The 23,814-nt window shown below is 40.1% G+C and overlaps 4 protein-coding genes and 1 long non-coding RNA gene across 5 annotated transcripts in view; 3 read left to right on the top strand and 2 right to left on the bottom strand.

The window, feature by feature from the left end:
* The window catches only part of LOC117578085 (interference hedgehog), a 36,089-nt gene extending 23,881 nt beyond the window's left edge, over positions 1-12,208 (top strand). The window contains 8 exon segments of the mRNA XM_034263250.2: positions 2,058-3,157; positions 3,159-3,329; positions 4,193-4,391; positions 8,092-8,766; positions 8,835-9,023; positions 9,088-9,260; positions 10,468-10,824; positions 10,973-12,208. Coding sequence (XP_034119141.1) covers positions 2,069-3,157; positions 3,159-3,329; positions 4,193-4,391; positions 8,092-8,766; positions 8,835-9,023; positions 9,088-9,260; positions 10,468-10,824; positions 10,973-11,713 — 3,594 coding nt within the window. The 5' untranslated portion in view covers positions 2,058-2,068 and the 3' untranslated portion in view covers positions 11,714-12,208.
* Positions 3,375-3,975, bottom strand: LOC117578113 (uncharacterized). Its single transcript, XR_004573352.2, has 3 exons — positions 3,917-3,975; positions 3,568-3,853; positions 3,375-3,506 (listed from the first exon to the last, which is right to left on the bottom strand). It is a non-coding gene; the product is annotated as an uncharacterized LOC117578113 (long non-coding RNA).
* LOC117578107 (regulatory protein zeste) lies at positions 4,427-7,810 on the bottom strand. The gene is given in 3 exon segments (XM_052006646.1): positions 4,427-5,919; positions 5,993-6,570; positions 6,647-7,810. Coding segments are annotated over 3 exon segments (2,148 nt in total). The 5' UTR covers positions 7,081-7,810; the 3' UTR covers positions 4,427-4,783.
* Positions 12,209-15,619: 3,411 nt separating the features above from the next.
* On the top strand, positions 15,620-16,499 carry LOC117578097 (uncharacterized). Its single transcript, XM_034263277.2, has one exon. It carries the CDS (start codon positions 15,804-15,806, stop codon positions 16,035-16,037), a length of 234 nt encoding a protein of 77 aa, XP_034119168.1. The 5' UTR covers positions 15,620-15,803; the 3' UTR covers positions 16,038-16,499.
* A 2,558-nt stretch (positions 16,500-19,057) lies between these two features.
* Positions 19,058-21,182, top strand: LOC117578093 (protein-serine O-palmitoleoyltransferase porcupine). The gene has a single exon (XM_034263263.2). It carries the CDS (start codon positions 19,259-19,261, stop codon positions 20,876-20,878), a length of 1,620 nt encoding a protein of 539 aa, XP_034119154.1. The 5' UTR covers positions 19,058-19,258; the 3' UTR covers positions 20,879-21,182.
* Positions 21,183-23,814: the final 2,632 nt, after the last annotated feature.

Below are 23,814 nucleotides of genomic sequence, written 5' to 3'. Positions count from 1 at the left end.
CCACTCCCCTTACCCCTTACCCCATCCATCTCTCTCGCTGTTTTTGCTGCTGCCCCATAATGACTTTCAAATGGGAGCCTCGTTGCGATTTATGTGCGTCAAGACGCTGCCACAACAACAACAACAACATACAGATAGAGAGATATTGCAGTAGGGGAATGTGGCAAGGGACAGGTGGAGGTGCAGGTGCAGGTGGGGCAAGGACTTGGGGCAGGGACTTGCGACAGTCCGGGCGGCCGTTTCTTGGAATTCCGCGCGCGCTTTTGTGTTTTCGCTTTGCGTTTCGTTCGCTTTTTGTTTTTGTTTTTGTTTTCGTTTTCGATTTCGTTTTGTTTGGCCTTTTTATTTTTTTGTTTGCGCCATCGTTTAAATTTCAATTCGAGCCCCAAACTGTCGCAGGCCAGACGCTCGACCAACCCGTTCCGCTGTCCCTCCTCCTCCTCATCCTTCTCTTGCAACCCCCCGTTCCCCCCGCACCTGCTTGGGTTGCAGAATCTGCAGCACCTGCCTCGACTGCTGCGGCTGCTGTTGCTGCTCATAATAATGACACGCCATTAAGACGCAGACGATGAGGCACAAGAAGATGAGGCACAAACTCTTCTTCTTCGTCCTGGCTCCAGTTTAAATGGCACATTGCGAGCGGCTGCTTCCGTTGCCACGCCCACTGCAGGTACAGGACAACCTCCGCCTTAGTCTCAGCCTTCCAAAACTCTTGTCATATTGCCCGCGGTAGCTGCTCTTGCTGCTCACACAGTACAGTACAGTTGTGTCCAAGACATCACATTCCAAAGAAATACAAAAAAAAATACAACCGAAAGAGAAGAAAAGAAAAAAGCATACTAACACGACACAAGTCCGCCCACTTTTGAAGCCTTTGGGGTGTACGAAAAGCGACAAGGCTAAAGCCATGTCTTCCATCATAATTAACTCACAACTCTCGGCAGACGAACTGCTGTTAATGTGAACATAAATGCACGCTGTCCTGTTAAATTAATGTTTCGGGCACTGTAATGCCCCTGTTATCGGGCGTTTTGGGGCGTGGCAAATGATATAGGATATGCGCTGGAGCTGCATATGCTGCAGCTTAATTAGTATGCCAAGTTTGAGGTCAACAGCTCTGCAGCTCGATGAGATCAAGCTGTTGATACAGACGGACAGACAGACAGACGGGCAGACGGAAAAGTAAGTGTGCTGAAAAATAGCCTTACTTCATATAGGGCTTATAGATTTAAGATTTACTAATCGATAAATCCAAATCAGATCAAAATCATTATTTAGTTTCATTTAAAAAAATTCGACATTAAAAAAATACTGTCCCTATATTATTTTTATTGCAGAATTCAGAAACAAACTAAATTTACGAAGAAAAAAAATATATATATTTTGTAATATTAAATTTCCCTTTTCACAAATATATGCTCAAATTTAATTCGTATTTTGCCAAACTACAATATCTTTTATTTGAAATTAAATTATTTGCAATTATTAAATTTAATTTGAATAATAAATACTACAACAAAATTAATATAACTTAATGTAGCTTATTACAATCAAGAATAGAATTTATTTTATACAATTTGACTTCATAAATTTCACAAATAGTTATAATAAACTTTTTGTTATAGTAAAGAAAATTATTGTAGATTTTTATAACACTAATGATCACAGTGGTAATATTTAATTATATGTAATAGTAAATCACTTAATTATATTGATTCAATTAATTTATATTAAAATTATATTACCACAACCAAATATATAAATTTTCTGTATTTATATAATAAAGTGATTGATTATTATAATGAAATATCACTATTCTGATTATTAGATTATTATTAAAATTCTACAATTCTTCTAATTACAATTATGATTATTATAATTCAATTTGTGCAAAAGAAATCTGCAGTAGTATTTCGTTAAAGATTATATTATAACGATTATTATTTCTAATTTTTATTAATCAACTTTTTGTTGAACTTAATTTTTATTTTATAATTTTTGTAGAATGCCTTAAAGTTTTCTAATACAGTTTTCTCAATCTTTGCCTATTCTTGCAGTTGGCAACGCGATGAAGCGACTGCTAAAGCTGCCGCTGGCGCTGGCCATAATGCTGAGCATATGCTCCGGCTGCTGCTTTAGCTCCAGCTCCAGCTCCAGTTCAAGTTCAAGCTCCAGCAATCTGCTCGGCGTGTACATTGAACGGGGTCCCGAATCGGCCGTGGCGCCCAAGGGTGACGAGGTTGTGTTCGAGTGTGAAATGAACCTGAAGCCGGATCGACTCGAGTGGCGCTTCCGCTATAGCACAACGGAAGCGTATCGCTATCTACGCACCGCCGCCGGTTACAATGTGACGAGCAGCAACGAGGAGCGCACCTGGAAGCTGCGCATCTATGTGAGTGCGCAGACCGTGGGCGACTATCAGTGTGTGGCCTGGTACGGTCCGGGTGCGATTGCCTCGACTCCTGGTCGCCTGACGCTCGCCTCAATTGCCGTGGACAATGCGAACGGAAACGTGAATGGGAATGGGAATGGATACAGTCGGCATGCGGTGCGATGGAGTGTGGCGCCCAAGAACTGTGTGCTGTTGCGTTGCGGCTCGGTCAGCTCACAGCCGCCGCCCATTTGGAGTTTCTATCGCAACGGCGAGAAGTTGCCGCAGTCCGAGCTGCTCTCAGGCGCTGCTGGCGCTTTGGTGCTCAACTCTGTGAGCGCCAAGGATGCGGGCAATTATACGTGCGCGGCCACAAATGTGATTACGGGCGAGGAGTTGCGTCTGCCGCAGGTGATTGATTTGCGTGTCGATTACACGGATCGTACACCGCCGTATTTCCTGCTCCAACAGCCGGCCACACAGCTTGCCGCTCGTCCCGGCGAGACCGTTGTGCTCGAGTGTCCGGGCGTTGGTTCGCCGCGTCCCAGCGCCGTGTGGAGCAGCCCCAATGTGCCCAACATCTATCACAATCGATCGCGTGTGCTTGCCTATGGACTCCAAATCACCGATGTCCAGCCCCAAGATCAGGGCTCGTATGTGTGCCGCCTGGACAATGGCATTGCACCGGTGCTGGTTCACATGATCAAGCTGAGCGTGCTGGAGCGTCCGCGCATTCTGCGTGGCCCCAACTCGACGCTGACCAACGAGGGTGATGCTCTCACACTTTGAGTGCGATGCCATCGGACATCCCCAGCCGCACATCTATTGGCTGTTCAACGGCGAGGATGCCAGCTTGGATAACGAGACGAGCATCGAGCTCAATCGCCTTGTCATCCATCATGTGCAAAAGCGGCACGCGGGCGTCGTTCAATGTTTTGCCCGCAATCAGTTGGGCGAGGTAAGTGACAAGTTCCTTAATGATGTGGCTTAAGTCTAGGATACCTAGACTTTGGCTTTATCTTTATTGAGGTAGTGAATATCTAAAGTAACATACATTTAAACTTTTGGTTTGGTATTTTAATCTGTGCATTTAGCATTCAGTGTCGGTATTTAGCTCGAATTGTCGTTGAAAATACTAAAATAGAATAGATTATTCAAAATACATGTAGAAATAAAATATTAATATGCAAAATTACATTTTATGTTATGTGTTATCCTCACAAATCCTCACAAATCCTCCTCCTGCTCCTGTAGTATCCTTATCTTTATTTGTAGCTCCTCGACTTTGAGTCTATGCTTCTCACGCATATTTTCGATAGCTAGACTTGCCTTCGAAACCTCAAGCCTCTTGGCCTCTGTGGCCAGCTCTTGCTCTTTACATTCTAATTCTTCCTTCTTCATGCGAAAGTAATTTCTGCGCTCATCATCAGCCTCAATAGGAACGGACGACGTGTATGTAAATATCCCGTTAGGATGAGCCATCTTTAAATAATTTTTAGAATTTATTATAATTGCCAGTCTAGAAACTTTAGAAATTGAGTTTACCTTTCAGTTTACAATTCGTAGAATTCAGTCGACTTCTATCATAAATGAAAATATGCTGCTTGGGTGACTTGACAGCTTTTCCTATCTATCAAATTGACAGCTCCAATCTGTCAAGTTTTCAGCTCTAATCTGCCAAGTTGAATTCTTCAATCTGATTAGTTCATCAAATAAATGAACAACAATCTTATGCAACACTCGGAAACTGTTCAATTAAATTGCGAATTTGTAACCAAATCTTTCTTTTTATTTTTCTTTTTTTTTTTCCTCGATCTCTAGACCAGCGAAGGAAATTTGTTGCGTGTGAATCCGTTGCAGATAAGCGGCGAAGACGATCAACCGCTGGGCAATGTTCCATTGCGCTTTGATCACGAACCCAGCCATGGATCCTCCTCATCCGGATCTTCGTCCTCTTCTGGCTCCTCGTCGATGACGTCATCGTCACGCAACAAAAACAAGCGCAAATATATGAGAGTTGGTAAGTACACAATTGTTATTTTTTATGTTCTTTTTGTTGCTTTGTTCACTGTATTTCATTTCGATTTACAATTACAATTAGAGAGAATGGCTTATGGGGTAATTGATAATCGGTAATTGGTAGTCTGTAATCGGTAATCGATAAACTCCCCAGCGCCCACCCAAAAAAAAAAAACTAAAAAAATTCAAAGTACAATTAAATCCGTTTACAAAAAAAAATAGTTGTATAGAAATAATAATAATTACGATTATAATAATAATAATAATAGTAATAGTAATCATAATAATTAGCATAAATACAATTATATGTTTGTGTGTAATAATAATATAGGCATAATTTGTAGAAGTCGCGACGTAAACACTACTTTAATCATATATAAATACGCGTTCGAGTTAGAGCAACAATTGCATTTCCAAGTCCACATAGTCCACTTGCGTCTCAGCCTCTGTCTCTGCCTCCTCTTCATCCTCCAGCTGCTCCTCTCCGTCCACCACTTCATCGAGCTCGAGCTCAAGCTCAATCGAATCGATCTCCGCCAGCCGCAGCTGCTGCTGCCGCTGATCGTTGTCGTCATCGTCGTGGTAGGCAAACAACACATCGGACTCGGGCTCCGCATCGCTTATGTCCTCCAGATCTCATGTGCTGGAACATTTGCGCAATTGCTCCTCCTCCTTTTGCAGTATGCGTATCTTCATTTTGAGCTCCTCGACTCGCAGTCGATGCACCTCGCGCATATATTTGAGCTCATCTTGCGCCTTGTTCACCTCAATTTTCTTGGCCTCCGTGGCCAGCTGTTGCTCCTTGCAACGCAACTCCGCCTCCTTCACCTTGAAGTAATTGATGCGCTCCTCATAGTTATCACCGCCCCCGCCGCCGCCCGTCGTCACACCTCCTCCCCCACCTCCAACACCCGTCACCGTGAGCGTTCCCGCGCTGGTGTTGACGCCGCTGTTGCCCGTTGCCGTTGTGGCTGTTGCCAGCGCCACAGGCACGGGCACGGGCACTGAGACGGAGACGGGCACAGGGACGGAGACGGGCACCGTGGTGGCTGCCGTCACTGTGGGCAGGGCGCTGAATGTAAAGGTGGGCGTGCCGCCAGTTAGCTGCATCTTAACAGCAGCCTGTTGCTGCTGCTGTTGTTGTTGTTGCTGCTGCTGCTGTTGTTGTTGTTGCTGCTGCTGCTGTTGCTGCTGCTGGACGACAACGGCAGCGGCTGCCTGCTGCTGTTGCTGCTGATGATGAGCTGCTGCCGCCGCTGCCGCCAACTGTTGCTGCTGTGCCGCCAACTGTTGTTGCGCCAATTGCTGGGCTTGCGCCTGAGCCTGCGCTTGAGCTTGAGCCTGTGCCTGGGCCTGAGCTTGGGCCTGCGCTTGAGCCTGGACCTGTTGCTGTTGCTGGGCTTGGTATTGGGCGAGCGTGATCTGCTGTGGCTTGATCTCGCTGATGATCTGCTGGTTGTAACCGCCGGCGGTGATCGTTGCCATCGTGTGTTGCTGCGGCTGCGTGGGTATCGTGTGTATTTGGGTGGCTATCAAGAAGCGAGGAGGGAATCGAATTGTAGTGACTATATATAATAATAATTGTTTATTTAATTTCGTTACCTGTTGCATCCGAGGGATGCTTGATCTGCAGTATGATCTCTTCGCGTGGACGCGCCGTCTTAAAGTGCAGCAGATCGTTGAGCGTTAATTTATCGGCGCTTATTTGATCCACATTAATCTGATGTGTGTTCAGTATGTTGGCACTTGCCGCTGCCACAGCTGCTGCGCTCACTTGCAACTTTTGCATTTCGGCCACAGCCGATTGCTGCTGTTGTTGTTGTTGTTGTTGCTGCTGCTGTTGTTGCGCCTCCGCTTGCTGTTGCTGCTGTTGTTGCTGCTGCTGCTGCTGAGCGTCGAGTGGATCGTCCTCCATTTCGCTGACATCGTTGGCATCCATTTCAATCTCATCGAATGCATCGCCTTGCGGATTATGCTCGGAGGCATCGGGACTGATTTGATAATCGGGTTCCACTTTGACGCCGTCGTGATGTTGCTGCTGCTGCTGCTGTTGTTGTTGCTGCTGCTGTTGTTGCTGCAACTGTTGCTGCTGCTGCTGTTGTTGGGCGTTGTTTGCCTTGGCCAGCGCCGAGCTGCCACTTGAGGCGCTGCCATCACGAAATGGATATTGTTTGCGTAGACTGCAAAACAGTGCAAAAGAGAGGAAGTATGAGTTTTTGACAGTTGCCACCTTGCCACCAAGTGTGCGTCACTTACCGCGAATTGAGCCAGAACTTTTGTATCTGCTTGATGTTGCGCATCGCACTCACATGCGGATGCGAGTTGAAGTCACGGACAATCTTGTCCCAGGTGTCGCGCACCGAATACTTGTTGCGCTGCTTCTTCCGATGCTTGATGTCGATGACCTCCTCGTGCAGATGGAACAGCGTGTAGAGGACATCCTTCTCCTCGGTGGTGAAGCGCGGCGTCAGTGGCAGCTGCCCTTTGGAGCCACCTGCCGTTGAGCTGCTGCTGTTGTTGTTGTTGGTGCTGTTGTTGTTGCCAGCGATATTGTTTGTGGGACTGCCGTCGTTGCTGCTGAGGGCGCCACTTACAGTTACCGTTGCCTGCACGACGCCAACATTGCTGTTGTTGTTATTGCTGTTGTTGGCATTCGCTGAACCGGCGCCCGCATCTCCGGTAGCCGACATTGTGCCCCTGCTCACCACCTCCACCTCACCACTGTTGCCCACCCTCCTGCTCCTCAATTAGTTTTGTTTTGAGTTTTTGTTTTGTTTATGTGTGTGCAGACGAAAAACACACTCAGCACTTAACACTCAAAATAAGAAAAACAAAAAAAAATTTTGCGACTCGTTTGCGAGTTCGAGTCGAATTCTCGCTGGTATCGAAAGTCAGAGACGGAGTAACGAGTACAAAAAACTATGAAAATCAATTGCACTCGTTTCACTAATGTACACACACACGCACACGCTCGCACATATCTCAAAAGCAAGCAAGCGCTCGTGTGCGTGCGCCTGTGTGGATGTGTGTGTGTGTGTGTGTGTATGAGCGTGAGCGTCGGTGTGAGTATTTTTTTGTGCCGTCGTCGTGTGCCGTGTGTCTCGATTGCTTGTGTGTTGTTGTCGCCACCAGCCACTGGGAGCCACCAATTTAATATATATATACAAGCATGTATATATTTGTGTGTATATATTGCACTTGAGAGATTTGTATGAATTGGTTACACTCGCGCGCTGCACGTTTTGGCACACTGAAATGCGTTGCAATAATATTTTGGAATTTTGCTTGTATGTAAATGCGCGCGCTTAAATGGCTCTCTGCGTTGTTTTTTTTTTGTTTTTTTACTTATTTTTGTGGCAAGCGCACACAGCAACAGAGCAGCAAAACACACACAGTATATTTGGCTCAAAAACGCGAATGAAGCGTATTGCGATACTACTCAATGCTGCGCATAGCGATACTACTCAATACAGCGATACTACTCAGTGTGCAAAAACGAGCAAACGCGGAGCTGTTAACGCAAAACAGAGCAAATGCTGTAATGCAATGTTAACGCAGATCAGAGCACGCGCTGTTAACGCAAAACGGAGCAAATTGTGCAGTGTTAAGCGATGAAGTTAAATTTGTTTCACATTTGTGTTTTTTCTAAAAAAAATTACCAATTTATTAATAAAGAGATGTCGTCTTCGTTGTTGTTGCAGCCAACATGGTGCCACCGTCAAGGCCCAACGTCACCCGGCTGGCTGACGACACCGTCATGCTGCGCTGGAATGTGCCCAACAACGACGGTCTCCCGATTCAATTCTTCAAGGTGCAATATCGTCAACTTGGCGGCAATTCTCGCAAGATTCCACGCGAAAGTTGGCAGACAACTAACGATTATATTGAATATGGCAAACAGCAGCGGGATCACCATCAGCATGTGAAGAACTTTACGACATCGGTGAACGGATTGCGACCAGATCGCAATTATCGCTTTCGCATCGTTGCCGTCTATTCGAACAGCGATAACAAGGAGGGCAACACATCCATCAAGTTCTTCTTGCAACGCGGCGCCGCCAAATCGAATCTCCCCGTGCCGCAGTTGCATAACATCGAATCGCATTCGGATTTCGGCATTCAATTGCATTGGACATTGTCCTCGTCTCCGCCTCCAACCGCCTCTGCCTCCGCCTCCAATATCGATGGTTATTATGTTTACTATCGTCCCGCGGCTTCGGCGGACAAATACTTTGAAACAACAGTTGAGGGCGGCAACGCACGTCAATTTCTAATCGATCAACTCGATCCTGACACCTCCTACGAGTTCAAGTTGCAGTCATTCAATGCGCATGCCGCCTCCGAGTTCAGCGAGATCAAACAGGGACGCACACAGAGTAAGTACCAGTTGTTTTTTACTAATTTCTTCAGTCGTAAGTAATCAATGTCTTTCGCATTCATTCAGAAGCTGCTGGACACGCATCAACATCCGCCACGCCCGCCATTGTGCCGCTATCGAAGGCAACTGGGGAGGATGAGCAGCATTCCATGTATCCGGTAATTGCAGGCGCCGCTGGCGGTGGCCTTCTGCTGCTCATTGCCACAGTGGTTGCATGTTTGTGCCTGCGACGACGCAGCAACGCGCCACTTGAGGGTAAGTGAATGAATTTCATCTTGATGTAAAGCAAATCTCTAATTAACTTATCCATTCGAAATAGATGAGAACAAGCCGCAATTGGATCACATTCAAGCGGATTTTGTTAGCTCCGCCGTGCTGGGCGTGGCACCGCATCACAATCACAAGGCTGGCGATGTGCGTCGCCTCAACGGCGTCATTCCACGCATGAATATCACGCCCAATCCTCTGGCGCAGGATCCAACGGCTGACAAGGTAAGCTACCGATTCAGAGCTCATCTACTCATAGTAAGCTACTCTTTCCCCCCCCCATGGCTTTCATCTATTTGCAAATTGTACAAAAACAATCAAACACACACACACATACACCCACACAACAAATGCAAAACAATATCAAAAACCTTTTTCGCTGGTTGGTTGGTCAAAATTGTAACGTTTCTTGCCTCGCCTCGCCTCGCCTCCTTCTCCACTGCCACCGCTCCCTCTCGTTGCTGTTCCTCTCGTTGCTTATTTTAAATCTCACCACAATTTTTTTTGATTTTGAGAATTGTTTTCAATCTATTTTCAACTGGTTGCTGTTGAACTTTTCTACACTTTTAGTTCCTCTTTATGTAATTTACTTATTTCTTTAAATTCAATTACACAATTTAGTTTTATATCTCGCTTAGCGGCCAAACATGAAAGAGAAATTATAGGCAGCTATGTTAAGAAACGTTAACGGAAGTTTTTTGTTGTACTTTTTCATTATTTCATTTTCTATATTATTTTTTATTTGATTATGAGCAAAAAATATGCTGTTAGTATTAAATATAGAGTGGCCGTTAAGTGAGATATGTGTTTAAACTAAATTAAGCATAAATTTGATAGCAAGAACTCGGTTCAGAATCAAAATCATTGCAAAATTGCAGATATATTTGTAGTGCATATTGAAGTATCTTGTGTTTTTCCTTGATATTATTTCTTGTGTATACGAATTATACATATGTAACTAAAAGATGTCTTTGTTAAGCTTAGGATTTTCCTTGCTTTCTCTACATCTATATCAGTTAATTATTCTTTAACTAGTCAGTTTTGTACTTTCGTTATCTTAGATTCTTCTATAATTTCCAGATCTAGTTCAGTTCTTGTGTTGCTATCTCTTTCTTAAGCAAAAACTTATGCTCTTGTGTTGCTATCTCTTTCTAGAACGAAATATTTATTTTCTTTGTTTGTCGATAGCAATTTCTTCTCCATATATTCATATTTTTCAAACTCGATTTCGATTAGTCTTTGAAATTAATTTTCCTTCTTTGTTGTCGTATTTGCTGTGTCCGCACTTTCGCTCTCGCTCTGGTTCGTGGTCTTCTTCTATCTCCCGCTCTCTCTCTGTCGCTGTTGGTGTTGCTCTGTCTTCCGTTATTCGTCTTCGTTTGCCCAGCCAAACTGAAAGAGAGAGAAATCCCGTCCATACCGTGTGTTGCAGAATCGTAATGTGATGGAGCTGCGCTTCCTCCCCCCGCCCAATGGCATCGCCAGCCACGCCTCCAATCCGGATCAATCGAGTCTCGCGGCCGCTGTTGCAGTTGCAGCTGCGGCTGTTGTCGTTGATATCGTCGACAATGATATCAATGCCGATGCCGATGCCGAAGCCGAAGCGGATGCGGACAGTGAGCATGTGGAACAGACGGGCGCTTCATCCTCTTGCGAGACCTTGGAGGCTTGCGACTCGGCCACGCCCATCGCCAACACCATCACAACGGAGGCGCCCAGCAAGCCGCTGCCACCGCTGCCGCTGCCCAAGAAAACGGCGGCAGCCAAGGCACAACAGCAGCAAGTAAACGTAAATACAACAACAACAACCACAAAAAAAAAGAGAAAAGCCAGTCGAAATTTGTTTTTGATGCCCACACTTCATCATTCATCTACAGCAACTACATTTGATTATTTTATTATTGATTAATACAATGATTTCTTCAATTTGCTTGCAGAACAATGCTTTGGCTGTTGCGGCAGCTGCTGCGTTGCATCAACCAGGACTGCATCATGCGCAGCCGTATCATGCCCCAGGCACGCCCACCATGCTGCAGAAGCGTCTGCAGCCAGCGTCGCAGATGCAAGCGCCTCCTGTGCCGCCGCATGCCACATACTACTCGCAACAGGCGGCAGTGGCAACAAGTGGCGCCTCGCCTATGCTGGATCAACAGCGACGCACGCTGGAACGCAGTGTGCGCAACTTGCAACAGCAGCAACATCATCATCAACAGCAGCAGCAGCAACAGGCGGCCATGGGCTATGGACTCGAGGAGGCGTTGGGTACGCCCACGCGCATACCATCGCTGCGACGGCAGCGACGTGCGTCGGGCAGTCAGCACAACAGTCATACCAATCTCAACAATCATCACCACAACAACAACAACAGCAGCAACAACAACAATAATAATAATAATACCAACAGTAGCAACAACAATTTGCCACAGCATCTGCTGCATCACCAGCAGCAGCAGCAGCAGATGATGCAGCCGCATCATCATCATCAGCACCATCAGAATTACAACCATCATCACAATCATCACCATCATCAGAATGGTGGCGTTGGCATTCCCATTGTGCCCGGCAGTCCGCGTGTCCAACGCTCCCCGATGCCCGCCCGTGCGCTCATCAAGCGGACGCGACTCGGCAGCCACACGGACAACATCTCGTCGGGCAGCCTCAACAGCATCGAAGTGTAGTCGATGCACTTCAACAGCCGCAACCGCAACAACAACAACAACCCGCCTAGCTTTTAAGACAACTCTGTTTTTTTTTTTTAATTATTTATTTAATCACTTCTAGTTAGGATTAGACTAAGTTTAATATTGTATGTAGTGTTATTTATTTATTTAATTAACAACAGCAACTCGAATACATTAGCTAGTTGAATTAGTTTGTAAATGAATCCTTATCCCACACATCCTCGCCTTACAATTACATTTAAAATACAGTTAGCGTTAAAAGTGTACTCTTAAGTCGTTCAACTATTAACGTTATCTCGCTGCTTAGTTATAGACAACTAATTTAATCAGTAATTTTATTTTTTAAACCACACACACGTGTACGTATTTTAAGATTTTACACAATCTCCCAAATTGACAACAAAAAGCAAAAACTGTATTAATAAAAAAATATAATGTAAAGTCGCATAAGCTACGTAATATGAAGATATTGCATATAAAAGATACTTTGTGGCGCCATCTATGGCTCGTGGACAGAGTGACGATTTTAAATTGTCCACCATAAAAGTATGCTACAAAAAATTAATTTCTCTTAATGCTCATATTCAAATTGAAAAATGATCCTAGCTCAGCTATATCCTTTCGTATTTTGACCGGACTTGTTGCATTCGATTCGTGAGGACAAAATCTATCGATCGGTATCAAAAAAATATGGGGTTATCTAAGGATCCAACATTTCAAATTATTCAGCCCAAGAGCCAAGGGAATCATGCGAAAAGTACAAATTGCAGGATAACTCGACAACCACAAGGACAATTGCGATGTCCTTTGGCAGGATGATAGCTATCATCAAAGGATTTCGATTGACACAGGACCCGCAAGGATCAGGCAGGATATGGCCGAGATATAAACAATTTTCTTTTTACAATAAAGTCGGTTTATTTCGAGTCCTGTAAGGACTTTCGTCCTTTTAAGTACATCATTCAGTTTGTTTTCATAAGAGCAATCCTTGTACCAAATGACATCGCGATCGTCCTTCAAATGGCTGAGATAAAGTAGATTTTTGAAAATTTTGACTATTTTTCTATACCAACCCCTTGAAAAAATTGAAGTAAAATTTTAAAGAAATATCCTTAAAGTCATTGAATGGCAATCGAAAGAATAATTTATCCTGATTATAAAAAGGTAAGTATTGTTAAGATCTTTTGAGGTTTGATTAAGATATGACAGAAAAACGATAATTAAGAAGTATAATTTTGTTTGAATTTTAACGGATTCGTTTTTGGTCGGTGACTTTCATATTTAAAATTGGCGCCCAAATGGATGGTGCCAGTAATTTAGTAGATGACTTGCTGTATATCTGCTTGCTGCTGATTTATGTTCTCCTAATACATCATTTGATGACCAGGCAGTGTTGGTCGTCATTTGTTGCTGCTATTGGCCACGTTAAGCAGCCGCTACGGGGTGAAAATCGGTAGACGAAATACCAGGCGAACATAAATCAGCAGCAAGCAGAAATACCGAAAGTCACTTGCTTATTTGATGGCAGAATATTTGCCCCTAAAAGTATGCTACAAAAATTATAATATTACAATGCATTGTGCCAATAGAAAATAGTTGTAGCATACTTTCAGGCTGCTCTCAAAATTAAATACTCATTGCTCCCTCGAAACATAGATGGCGCTACTAAGCAGTTACCATAGTATCGAAGCTACTAATTACAATTCAATCTTTATAGGATACCTTTATAGAAATATTCTTTAAGTTATTGAATGGTAATGAAATATCTCAAATTCTCAACAATCTGGTAGAGATGTGGCCATCTAATAAATAAGAAAAGAAAATTATGTTTGAATTTTAAAAGAAATTAGCAATTTTCTCTTTAAAAAAGTCATTTTATTTCGAGTCCTGTAAAGTCCTTCGACCCTTTAAGTACATCAAATAGTTTCTGTTATCAGGCACATCATGATCGACCTTCAAATGACAGTGCATTTTTTTTTTAATTTTTGAGTATTTTTTCTAGAAACCTTTGTCTTTTACAAACAAAATCAACTCGCAGCGAATAAACTAACATAAAGTGAAACTCCAATGTTCGTAGTTTAAAATTTGTAGAACCTTCTGGGGTTCTAATCGCTGCTTTTGGGATAGCAAAAGTTGCTATTTAACAGTGAAATTATTTTCGACACGAGAACATAACATATTCGTTTATTTTTTAGTGGCCTGGCGATAATGTACACACACACATACATACATGTACGTAATCTAATTGGAGCAGTGTATAATAAAAATTCACTTTCAATTTGTCTTTATTGAAGTGACTAACAATGAAGCCGTTAAATAAAACATCCATAAATGTACATCGATGAATGTATGTAAATATGTAAGAATGTGTGTATGTATGTTTGTATGTGATGCATGCAATTGCAAGGCAAACAAAGCACATCGTAGAGGTTAACAACACTATAAACCCGGACTCTTGACTCTCTTTCTCTCGCTCACGAGACAAACCCGGAAAGAGAATTCTTGTCGCCAATCCCAGCTTGCAACTTGAAGCACGATTGCTGCAAACAAAGTGAAACCATTAAACGAACAACTTCAACGCTACTCAATGAAATTGGGGAGCAAACAACAATAACAACAAATACAAAAACAACGTATGATTTGAAATTTATTCCACCCACAAGCAGACACCAGACACAAAAAAACAAAAACAAAGACAAAGACAACTTCGCTTTGCTCTCTCTCGCAGTGTTTTTCGTTCTCGCTCTCGCGGTTTGCAAATTTGCAGTTTTGTGCTCTTCTTGCTTACGCTCTTTTGCACTGCACACAGTGCAGAGTGTTGCTTTTGCTTCTTCTTCTTCTTCCTCTTCTTCTGCTTCTGCTTGATTTCTGGCTAGACGAGCCCGCCAGACCAGCTGAGCTGCTTGTTGCCGGTCGTTTTTGTTGTGTTGTTGTCATACTCTTACTAACGAAAGCTACGTCGATTATTTCACCTGCTTTGATAGTTCTTTGTTATGAATATTGAAAGTTGCTAACGTCGCTCACTTAGAAAATGCTTTAAAATGTTGAAAACTGAAATTTCTTGTATTGAAAGTTGTTAATTATTGACACTAACTAATCATAGTTCTTAAAATAGTTTGCAAATTATTTAAGAAGCAGCAAAGGGGTTATCAAATTTCAAATTATGCTTGTCAGTTAAAAAAATTGAAATAAATAATATATAGTTTAAAAATAAGTTTAATTAACGTAAACTTTTACAGATTATTTTTGTATTGTTTCTTTCTTATAACCAAACTTTTGAAACCTCAAAATTAATTTAATCATTATAACTTCATTAAAAAATAGGGATCATAAAAATATAAAATATGTATAATGCATGTTTATTATATTAATTTTATAACGTTTTATATAGTTGATATTTTTGACATTTTTACTATAAATACATGTTTATTATATTATTCAGTAAAAATGTCACAAATATCAGCATCAAATAAAAAATTAACATAATAAACAAGCATTATATTATTTATTTTTAATTAAAATTTAATGATTATTCATATTTATTTATTTATTTACATGTTAATTATTATACAAAATAATATAATAACTAAAAGAAGGGAGTGCTAGCTACTATGATTATTCATAATTTTGATTTATAGATTGAGATTATGTTTGAGCAAAAGGAAAAACAATTAAAAATGCCAGATTATTTATATTTCGTATTTCGTGTTCGCTCAAGTTAATATATTATATTAAACGCTCGTCGTATTTTATGTCAACCCATTTATTATGCATACGTAGCGTGCGCTTTTTGTGTTGCTCCGTTGACAAGGGAGAAAAGGGTAGAGTATGTGACATTTGGCTTGGAAGAGCGACGCCGCTTTGTGTTTTTGTTTTGGTCGTCGATGTGAATGGCGTCGCTTCTAGCAAGCCGCACAGTTGACAGCGGGTTTTCGAGCGAGTCGGAGCGTCGTCTCTTGGCAAAGCATAAAAAAAATAAAGTAAAATAGTGAACAAAGTGAATAGAACTCCTTAGTTAGTTATCATAGTTAGTCTTGACTTGACTTCACTGCAACTCAGTTCAGTTCAGTTCAGTTTAGTGTTCAGAATGCCGTTCCCCATTCATCCGCCCAAGCAGATGCCCTGCCCCCATTGGCAGCACTTTCCGATTAGTCCAGTGGACAGCAAACCATCGCCATTTGGCAGCAACAACGGCAACGGCAACAGCAATAATAACGGAGTCGCTGCTGTGGAGAATAAGCCACCGGAGCCACAATCCTATCGCTATTGTGTCCATTGCAAGGCAGCCGGCAAAGATGTGAGCGACATGTCAAAGGACTAGGACTAGGACTACGAACGAGATCGCTGGACAATTGCACTCAGTGTTCACCTTGACGCCACCTCGAACTTCACCCCACTTCACCTTCACCACACACACAAGCACACACACACACTCAACACTCTTCAGACTTCAATCAAAGCAATGTGAAAACACTTCTTGGGCCCCAATCTCAAGTGGGAGAGAGAGAAACAACCGCAATGAGTGCAATTCATTGATACGCGTCTCTTATTAAAGTTAGTTTCATGTTATTATTATTATTATTATTATTTTTTTTGTTTGCTTTGCAAGCTTCATTTGTGCCAATTTTGTAATCATTTACATTTTTTTTATATATATATATATATGTACTTGTATGTATGCTTAAGCTAAGATATTTTATACACATACATATTTTCTAACTATATTTGGTATAACAACAAAAAATAAACACAAAATAAAACGCACGACGCATTTAAAAAACAAGTTTATTCTACATTCACAGCATATTGTATGTGTATGTGTGTGTGTACCTGCCTACGTGCATGTGTGTGAAGTTTGTTTTTCTTGAGCGGCACACTTCTCTTCTTTTTTGGGACTTGTTTGTTTGCCTGTTGCTGTTGTTGCTGTTGCTTCTCGGCTCGACGACGCGGATCGTGCGTTACTTTTTATCAGTTCTCAAGGTCAGGCCAAAAACGAGAACAGCATTAAAATTTCAGTCACACACACACACATAAATGTAGCTGCATGTGTGTGTGTGTGTGTGCGATAAGCGTGGAAGCGCGCAGAACAATCCAGCACACAAAACACTCTCGACTCTCGTTTAATCCAGCAACAAATTTGTCGAATTTCGATTCTTAATTTGCTTTGTCTTCTTCTTCTTCGATTGCTTCGTTTCACTTTGCTGTTCTGGGTCTTCAATGGGTTAATTGTTAACAGCTGTCGCAGTCGCCGTCGCCGTCGCAGCCAGCGTCTCAGTCGCAATTGCAATGCAACTGAAATTGTGAGATGGGTGACACAGTTCAACAAACTCAACGCAACAAAGCTCAAGTGCGAAAATAAACACATACACACACACACACACGCACACACTCTCTCACACATGCATAGAGCAAAAACTAATAACATTGCAACGACTCCCACTCTCTTGGCAACGATTCAAAAGAGAGCGCAAAAAACACTCTCTCATCAGGTGGAACTATTCGAGCCCCTCTACTTGACTTTTCTATACTATATATAACGACTTCGACTTCGACTTCGCATCGTTCTCTTATCTCAACTCGCAATAGAAAAAAACGTCGAAAATTTGTTATCTCATATGCTGTATTTACCCATATTTATCACTCTATTGGATCGTATCTTTATAACTATTACGTTCACATAGACTGCATAGAGTGTTTGCAAAAAGTTTGTAGACAAAGTTAGATACTATAGACAAACTTTATTACTCGATGTTTACTTAATGTTGCTTTGATTTTTAAATTATTTTTTTTATTTTTTCAATTTGAATCGCGAATTTAACAATTCACAGATTATAAAATCAAAGTATTTCCAAAGTATTTCGGAATTAAAATTACCGTACAGAGTAGTTCATGTTGATAATGTTCTATTAAAAATGTTATACATGCTTTTTAATGATACGGATTTATTAAAAATGTTATTTTACATACTTATAGTGTCATTTCAAAAATTTTCGCATATTAGAAAAAGTGTTTTTTAGTAAACCTAAAAATATTAAAGTATACAAAGCTCAACGTGATTCTTTTATAGAAGTTTTTTTTACAAAAGCAACAAGACAATATATATTTACTTCCATTATTAAATTATTATGCTGAAGACAGATGACGACAATTTTAGCACATAAATGTGACCATTACAAATTATTATTTCGAAGACTTGATAAATTTGTACTTAGAAAAAATTTCTTTTTTTATCATAATTTGTATTTATGATTTTCCAAAAATTAAAAGTAAAATCCAAATTTTTGATGTTGTGAAAATAATTTTCCAAAAAAAAAAAAACAAACCAAACCATTTTGATTAATTTATATTACTAAAAGGAAACCCTTTAACTTTCTCTCCCCAATTTGTACATTTGTTAAAATACTTTAGCTACCCATTGTTTTGCAATTGGCCAATAATTGGCGCAACTATGCGAAATTGGTAGCTAAAATTACACTAATTAAAAGTTTGTAGGTTTCTTTGTTTGTCCTTTGCTACTTACCCTAAACTCTTGCTGAGACAGAGTGCCATACAATTTAAACAAAGAAAAGTATGTACTTTCGATAAACAGTTTAATGCTGCATTAATAAAATTAGAAATTAAGTTAAAGGTAGTTTAAAACTACTTATGCATATTACATACAAACTAAAGATTCATAATAAAACATAAACAAAAAATGTATATTGATTGTTTTGCCTTAAGATTTCTAATATTAATTTAAATATTATGGTTTTTAAATGCAAAGAACATTTAAGGCAATATAAAATCCATAATTTTTAAAAATAATAATACACTTTGTTGCAAAAAAGTATCTAATATATAGTTACTTTCCATTTTTTTTTTTAAAGTGACCTATTTGCATTAAAAGATTGTTATTTTACTAATGTGAAATATCTTGATCAATATATATTATTTCGATTGTGATCAATTTACTCAATTAAATTTCTTGTTTGTTTTTCGTTTCAAATCTTTTGTGCTAAATTTTAAATTGTGATCCATAGAATTTGGGTAAGGCCGTATATTGAAAACAATTTATTAAAAGATTCTACTCCTCTCAAATACTAAAAGTCTCCACCTTAGTTTTATAAAATAAACATTTGAATTGGAAACACAAAGTGAGTGAGTGTTTGCTTAAAGATCAAGCTGATCGATTTCAACGATGAGCTGTGATTGTCGATAACAAAAATCGATAGACAATTGTGATGCATCACAATTTGCAATGCTAATTGTTTACATAAAGTAAAAAAAAAAGAAATTGTAAAATTGGTCTCAGTAATAAACACAACTCAAACTGCAGTTGCATTTGGTATAATTTAGGTGATTTCTTAGCGTTTGGTATATTTGGTATATTTTGAAATTGAACTTGCCGTCGCGCTGTGCGCTGCTGTTGATAATCATACGAAGAAGAAATGCACCATTGAAAATGAAATTAAATTCAAATCGTGAGTGAAACACAGAAGAAGCAGACAAAACCAATTTTTGGTTGTTGCGTTCGTACTTTGTCTCTGAGGCAGCTCCGTGAAGATGGATTATCAGTACTACGACGATGCGGACTATATGGACGATGAAGGCGGCATCGATGGCATCGATGATTTCTACGCTGACCACAAATTCCACAATCGCTACGCTCGTCACACCGATTATCCCGACGATGATGATGATGATGATGGCGACAATGACGCTGCTGATGATATCCACGACAATTTGGTGCCGGATTATGGCAGCCTGTCGGATCGTCTCTACGATAGCTATGCGAATTGCATGTTGCCATCGCTGATCCAGGTGTTCAGCTATTTGTTGCCGCTGCTCTTCGGTTGTTTGCTGTGTCGAGTGCTCTGTCAGCTGTATGCGCGTCGACGGCTGCAGCAACAGGATGCCAACTGCCGACAGATGGCACCACTGCATGCCATCAATATCATCTGCGGCCTTGCAATGCTCTACGTAACACTCGGTGAACGGATGTTGTTGCTGCTGCTGCTGAGCCTCGTCAGCTATGCCCTGCTGCAGCTGGTGCGCTTGAGTCGCGGAGGACAACGAGCGGCTGTGGCGATTGCTGTGCTCAGCATTGGCAGCCAGTTTGTCTATGAGCTGGCGTTGCTCGAACAGCGTCAGGATTGGGCGCAATTGCGTGGCCTGCAGATGGTGGCCAACATGAAGGTCATTTCGCTGGGCTTCGATCTGACCGCCGGACTGCGCAGCATGCCCAGCCTTTGGACGTATCTCGGCTACATCTTCCAGCCGGCCAGCTGCATTCTGGGACCGTGGCTGAGCTATGGTCGCTATCTGGACTCGCTGTGCCATCGGCCGCATTGGCGTCGCTCGCTCCTCCACACGCTGCTCAATCTGTCGCTCTGTCTGCTGTCCCTCAGTGTCTCCAATTGCATTGCGCCCGCTTGGGGTGAACTCCAGCTGCACCGGCAACAGCAGCAACAACACGAAACTAGAGCTCAATGGCTGCTGATGTATGCGGGAGCGTTGAGTGTGCGCAGCAGTCATTATTTTGTGAGCTTCTTGAGCCAAGCGTTGCTTGCCACATCCGGCCAGCAGCTGGACACGCAGAGCCGTTCACTGGGCGCCTTGGTGGCGCGTCCTTGGCACATCGAGTGGCCGCATTCGTTGAGCGCTTTGGTCCGCTGTTGGAATCTGCCGATGCACGAATGGCTCAAGCGTTATGTGTACAGCGCATCGAAGCAACGATCGAGGCACAACACGATTGTTGCAGTGTTTTGCACTTACATCGTTTCATCGCTGTTGCATGGCATGGACTTTCGCATCTATTTGGTGCTCCTCTCGCTGGCCACCTTTGGCCAGGGCGAGGCGATGTTGCGTCGCCATCTGGCCACTCTCTGCAACGCCTGCATCGCTGCCAATCCGTGTCCAGGTGCCGAACGTTGTCGCTACACGCGTTGCCCTCGGCGTCGTGGTTGGCGCTGTGCCAGCAGCTGGTTGGTCGCCACCATCAATGTGGCATTCACGCTGCTCGACATCTGGCATCTGGCGTATCTGGGCGTGGTGCTGCTGAACGAAACGCTCAGCATGGAGGCGGACCACCAGCTGCCATTCATGTATCACTGGGCGGCTGTGGGATATCTCAATCATTACATTGGCATCGGCATGTTTATGCTCTATCTGTTCATCTCCTAAGCCCAAATATACAAAGACTGAGAGAGAGAGAGAGAGAGAGAGACTGCAACTGCTCCCGCTCCATGTGATTATTTGATTGAGTTGATGCTGAAGGATGAAGCTGGAGATCTCGGAACTGATTAAACACTGTGAATCTCTATTTAATCTGTATTTGTTGTAGTCGTGACCAAAATATTCTCTTTAGTTTTTACGTTTTATACTTATACATATGCTTACATCATACTTATATACATAACATACATACTTGCGATGTACTTAATAAATTCAATATTAAATGCGCATATTTTAAGGCAGCACAAAATTCTTTTGGGTCAACTATCTATCTACGTATATTCTATTCATTATGAATATGGGAATTCTTTGACAAATATGTCGCATGAAACATTATTGAAAATTATAATAATAATAAAGATGAATCGTAATTAGAGCTACGAAGCATTTTAGAATTATGTTTCTGTTTTAAGATAATCTTATGAAAATTAACAAATTCGTACGAAAAATATAAAAAATTAACGATTTTATATATGTATTTTCTCGTTAAAAAGTGTCGAATATCAATCTTTGCTCTAAATATATTTAGCTAATCCAGAGCTATAAGAAATAACTTTATTTCTTTTTAAAATTTGTTTAATTTATACTTTTTTCACTGTAAATAGTGAGAATAGAGTATTACACCTATGCATATTCATTACGCTAAATAACAACAATGAAATAAATTAAATTTAGATAATTTAGTTTTTGATTAGCACATTAATTAGAGCTAAGAAGTTTTTCTGATTTGAGATAATTGCATACAAATTTACAGAAAAGGTTCTTAAAATCAATCTTAGCTTTTAATATAGTTAGCTAATCCGGAGCTATAAGAAAAAAACTTTAGTTGTTTAAAAATTTGTTTCATCTTATGATTTGACGTATCGGAGAATTACAAGAATTTTAATAAATAAAAGCAATTAAATATGAATGAATACATTAACCTTGCAGGACAATTAATGTATCGCTAAAGTCAAAAGATAACAAAAAAAAAAATTCTCAAAGTTCGAGTATCGAGCATCAATTTTGAAATAGGCAAATATAATTTGCATGGGAAAAATACTTTTTTATTTGGGATTTAAAAAATATAAAATATAAATATTTTTAACATTGTAAAAATGTATAGAAATATTAATCATAAACTTATAATTCTCATCAAGTCTGTTTTCAGTTATTCTTTTTTGAATGCGCCACACAAAAGTAACGCTTTCGTAATTAACAATCTAACACATTACGTATACGCAGCAGTCAGAGAAATTGGCGCGCTGTAAGTTAACAACACATTACGTATACGCAGTGTAGTCATAAGCTGCAGCATAAAGAGAAAATGACACCCTGTGAATTAATGATGTATCAAATTACATTACGTATACGTAAGAATGCCAATGATTTTGTTCAACTCTATAAGAGAACGGCGCCATTTAAGCTCTCACATTAAGTATACGCAATGTTGGCAGCGAACTTTTTCAAACCTAAAGTGCAAATGCAAAAAAAAGTGTATTGAGCGAATTCAAACTCTTAATATATTGTTCTTTACTTTCTAAACATCAAATAAATTTAAAATAAATTCAATAAAATTCCGTATAAAATACATAGAATAAAAAGTTATGCCAATTTACAAAAACTTACCGAATTTAGTTTCCTCATTTCATGTTTGAAATTTAATTTTCCAGTTGTCATCTAGACTATTTACAATCCATTTATTGTTGATAAAGTTCTCTTCCCTTTTTCGCGGTTCCATTAATTGTGACAATTTTTTTGATTATTTTTTAAAATTTTTTTTATTGTTTTTTTTTTTTCATGTAGATTTTTTTGTTGCTTGTTTTTGTTTCTTGTTTTCTCATTGAGACAAATATTTATAACAATATTGTAATTTTTACTGCTTTGTTTTCATTTCTTTTTACTTGTTTTTTTTTAATTTTTAGTTATTTCTTTTTTGCAGATTTGTTTTCGGTTGTCAGTTGTTTTTTTTTTGTTTGTGTGTTTTGTTTTGTTGCTTATGTTTTAAATATTAAAATTACTACCTTAAAAACTATGCAATGACAATAAAAATATTTTATATTTGTTTATGCAACTTGTTTTGCTTTTTGTTTTTGTTTTTTTTTTTGTTTTTATTCATATCGCGTTTCTGAACTGCTAAAAAGTTTACAATCATTTTTGTTTACCATCTTTATTTATCTAATCATTATTTACGTTCCAGTTAATCATAAATTGTTTCGCTTTGATTTTGACATGAAAAATAGACAGATATATAATATAGATACACATATATCATATGTATTTATTTATATATCAAGTGTTTGTAATGTTTTTTCTTTTGTTTTTCCCTTTCTATTTGTGTGTGTGTGTGTGAGTGTGTGTTGTTTTCATGTACATACATTTATAAAAAAAAGAACGGACATGCAACTTATGGAAGCTGCATGTTTTTCTTATTTGATTTCTTTGCATATTCTTCTTTGCCTGGTTTAATTTTTTGTTTTTTTTTTAATTCATTTATAACAACTGAGTTGATCACAAGAGATAACGAGACATTTTTTTTTTTTTGTGTTTTTCTTTTATGTGTTTGTTTTGTTTTTTATTTTATCGTTTTCTAGTCGCTTCATTTGCACTTCTTTTTACATTACAAAATATGACTATGCTTTCGTTGATTTTTTTGTTTTATTTTAATATTGTTTTTTTTTCTTGCTGTGTTCCTTTTCTATGTTTTTTGCTTGCCACAAAAAAGTACAGAGCATTTGCAGCTATTTATTTTTTTTTGTTGTTGTTTGTGTTTTTCTTGTTTTATGCATTGTTTATTTTCAATTTCTTTCGTTTGCTTAGCTTTAACGCAAAATCAGTTAAAATACAAATAGTGTACAAATATTCGCTAACTACATACATGCATATGTATATATAATTTTCGTTTA

This window comes from Drosophila albomicans, chromosome X, assembly GCF_009650485.2.
Source record: "Drosophila albomicans strain 15112-1751.03 chromosome X, ASM965048v2, whole genome shotgun sequence".
Lineage (NCBI taxonomy): Eukaryota > Metazoa > Arthropoda > Insecta > Diptera > Drosophilidae > Drosophila > Drosophila albomicans.
Note: the sequence above shows the minus strand (reverse complement) of the source record. Positions and strands in the feature narration are given on the sequence as shown.

Bases quoted from the DNA above. Each gene is read 5' to 3' on its own strand.
- LOC117578097 (XM_034263277.2), top strand. From the start codon at position 15,804: ATGCCGTTCCCCATTCATCCGCCCAAGCAGATGCCCTGCCCCCATTGG.
- LOC117578093 (XM_034263263.2), top strand. From the start codon at position 19,259: ATGGATTATCAGTACTACGACGATGCGGACTATATGGACGATGAAGGC.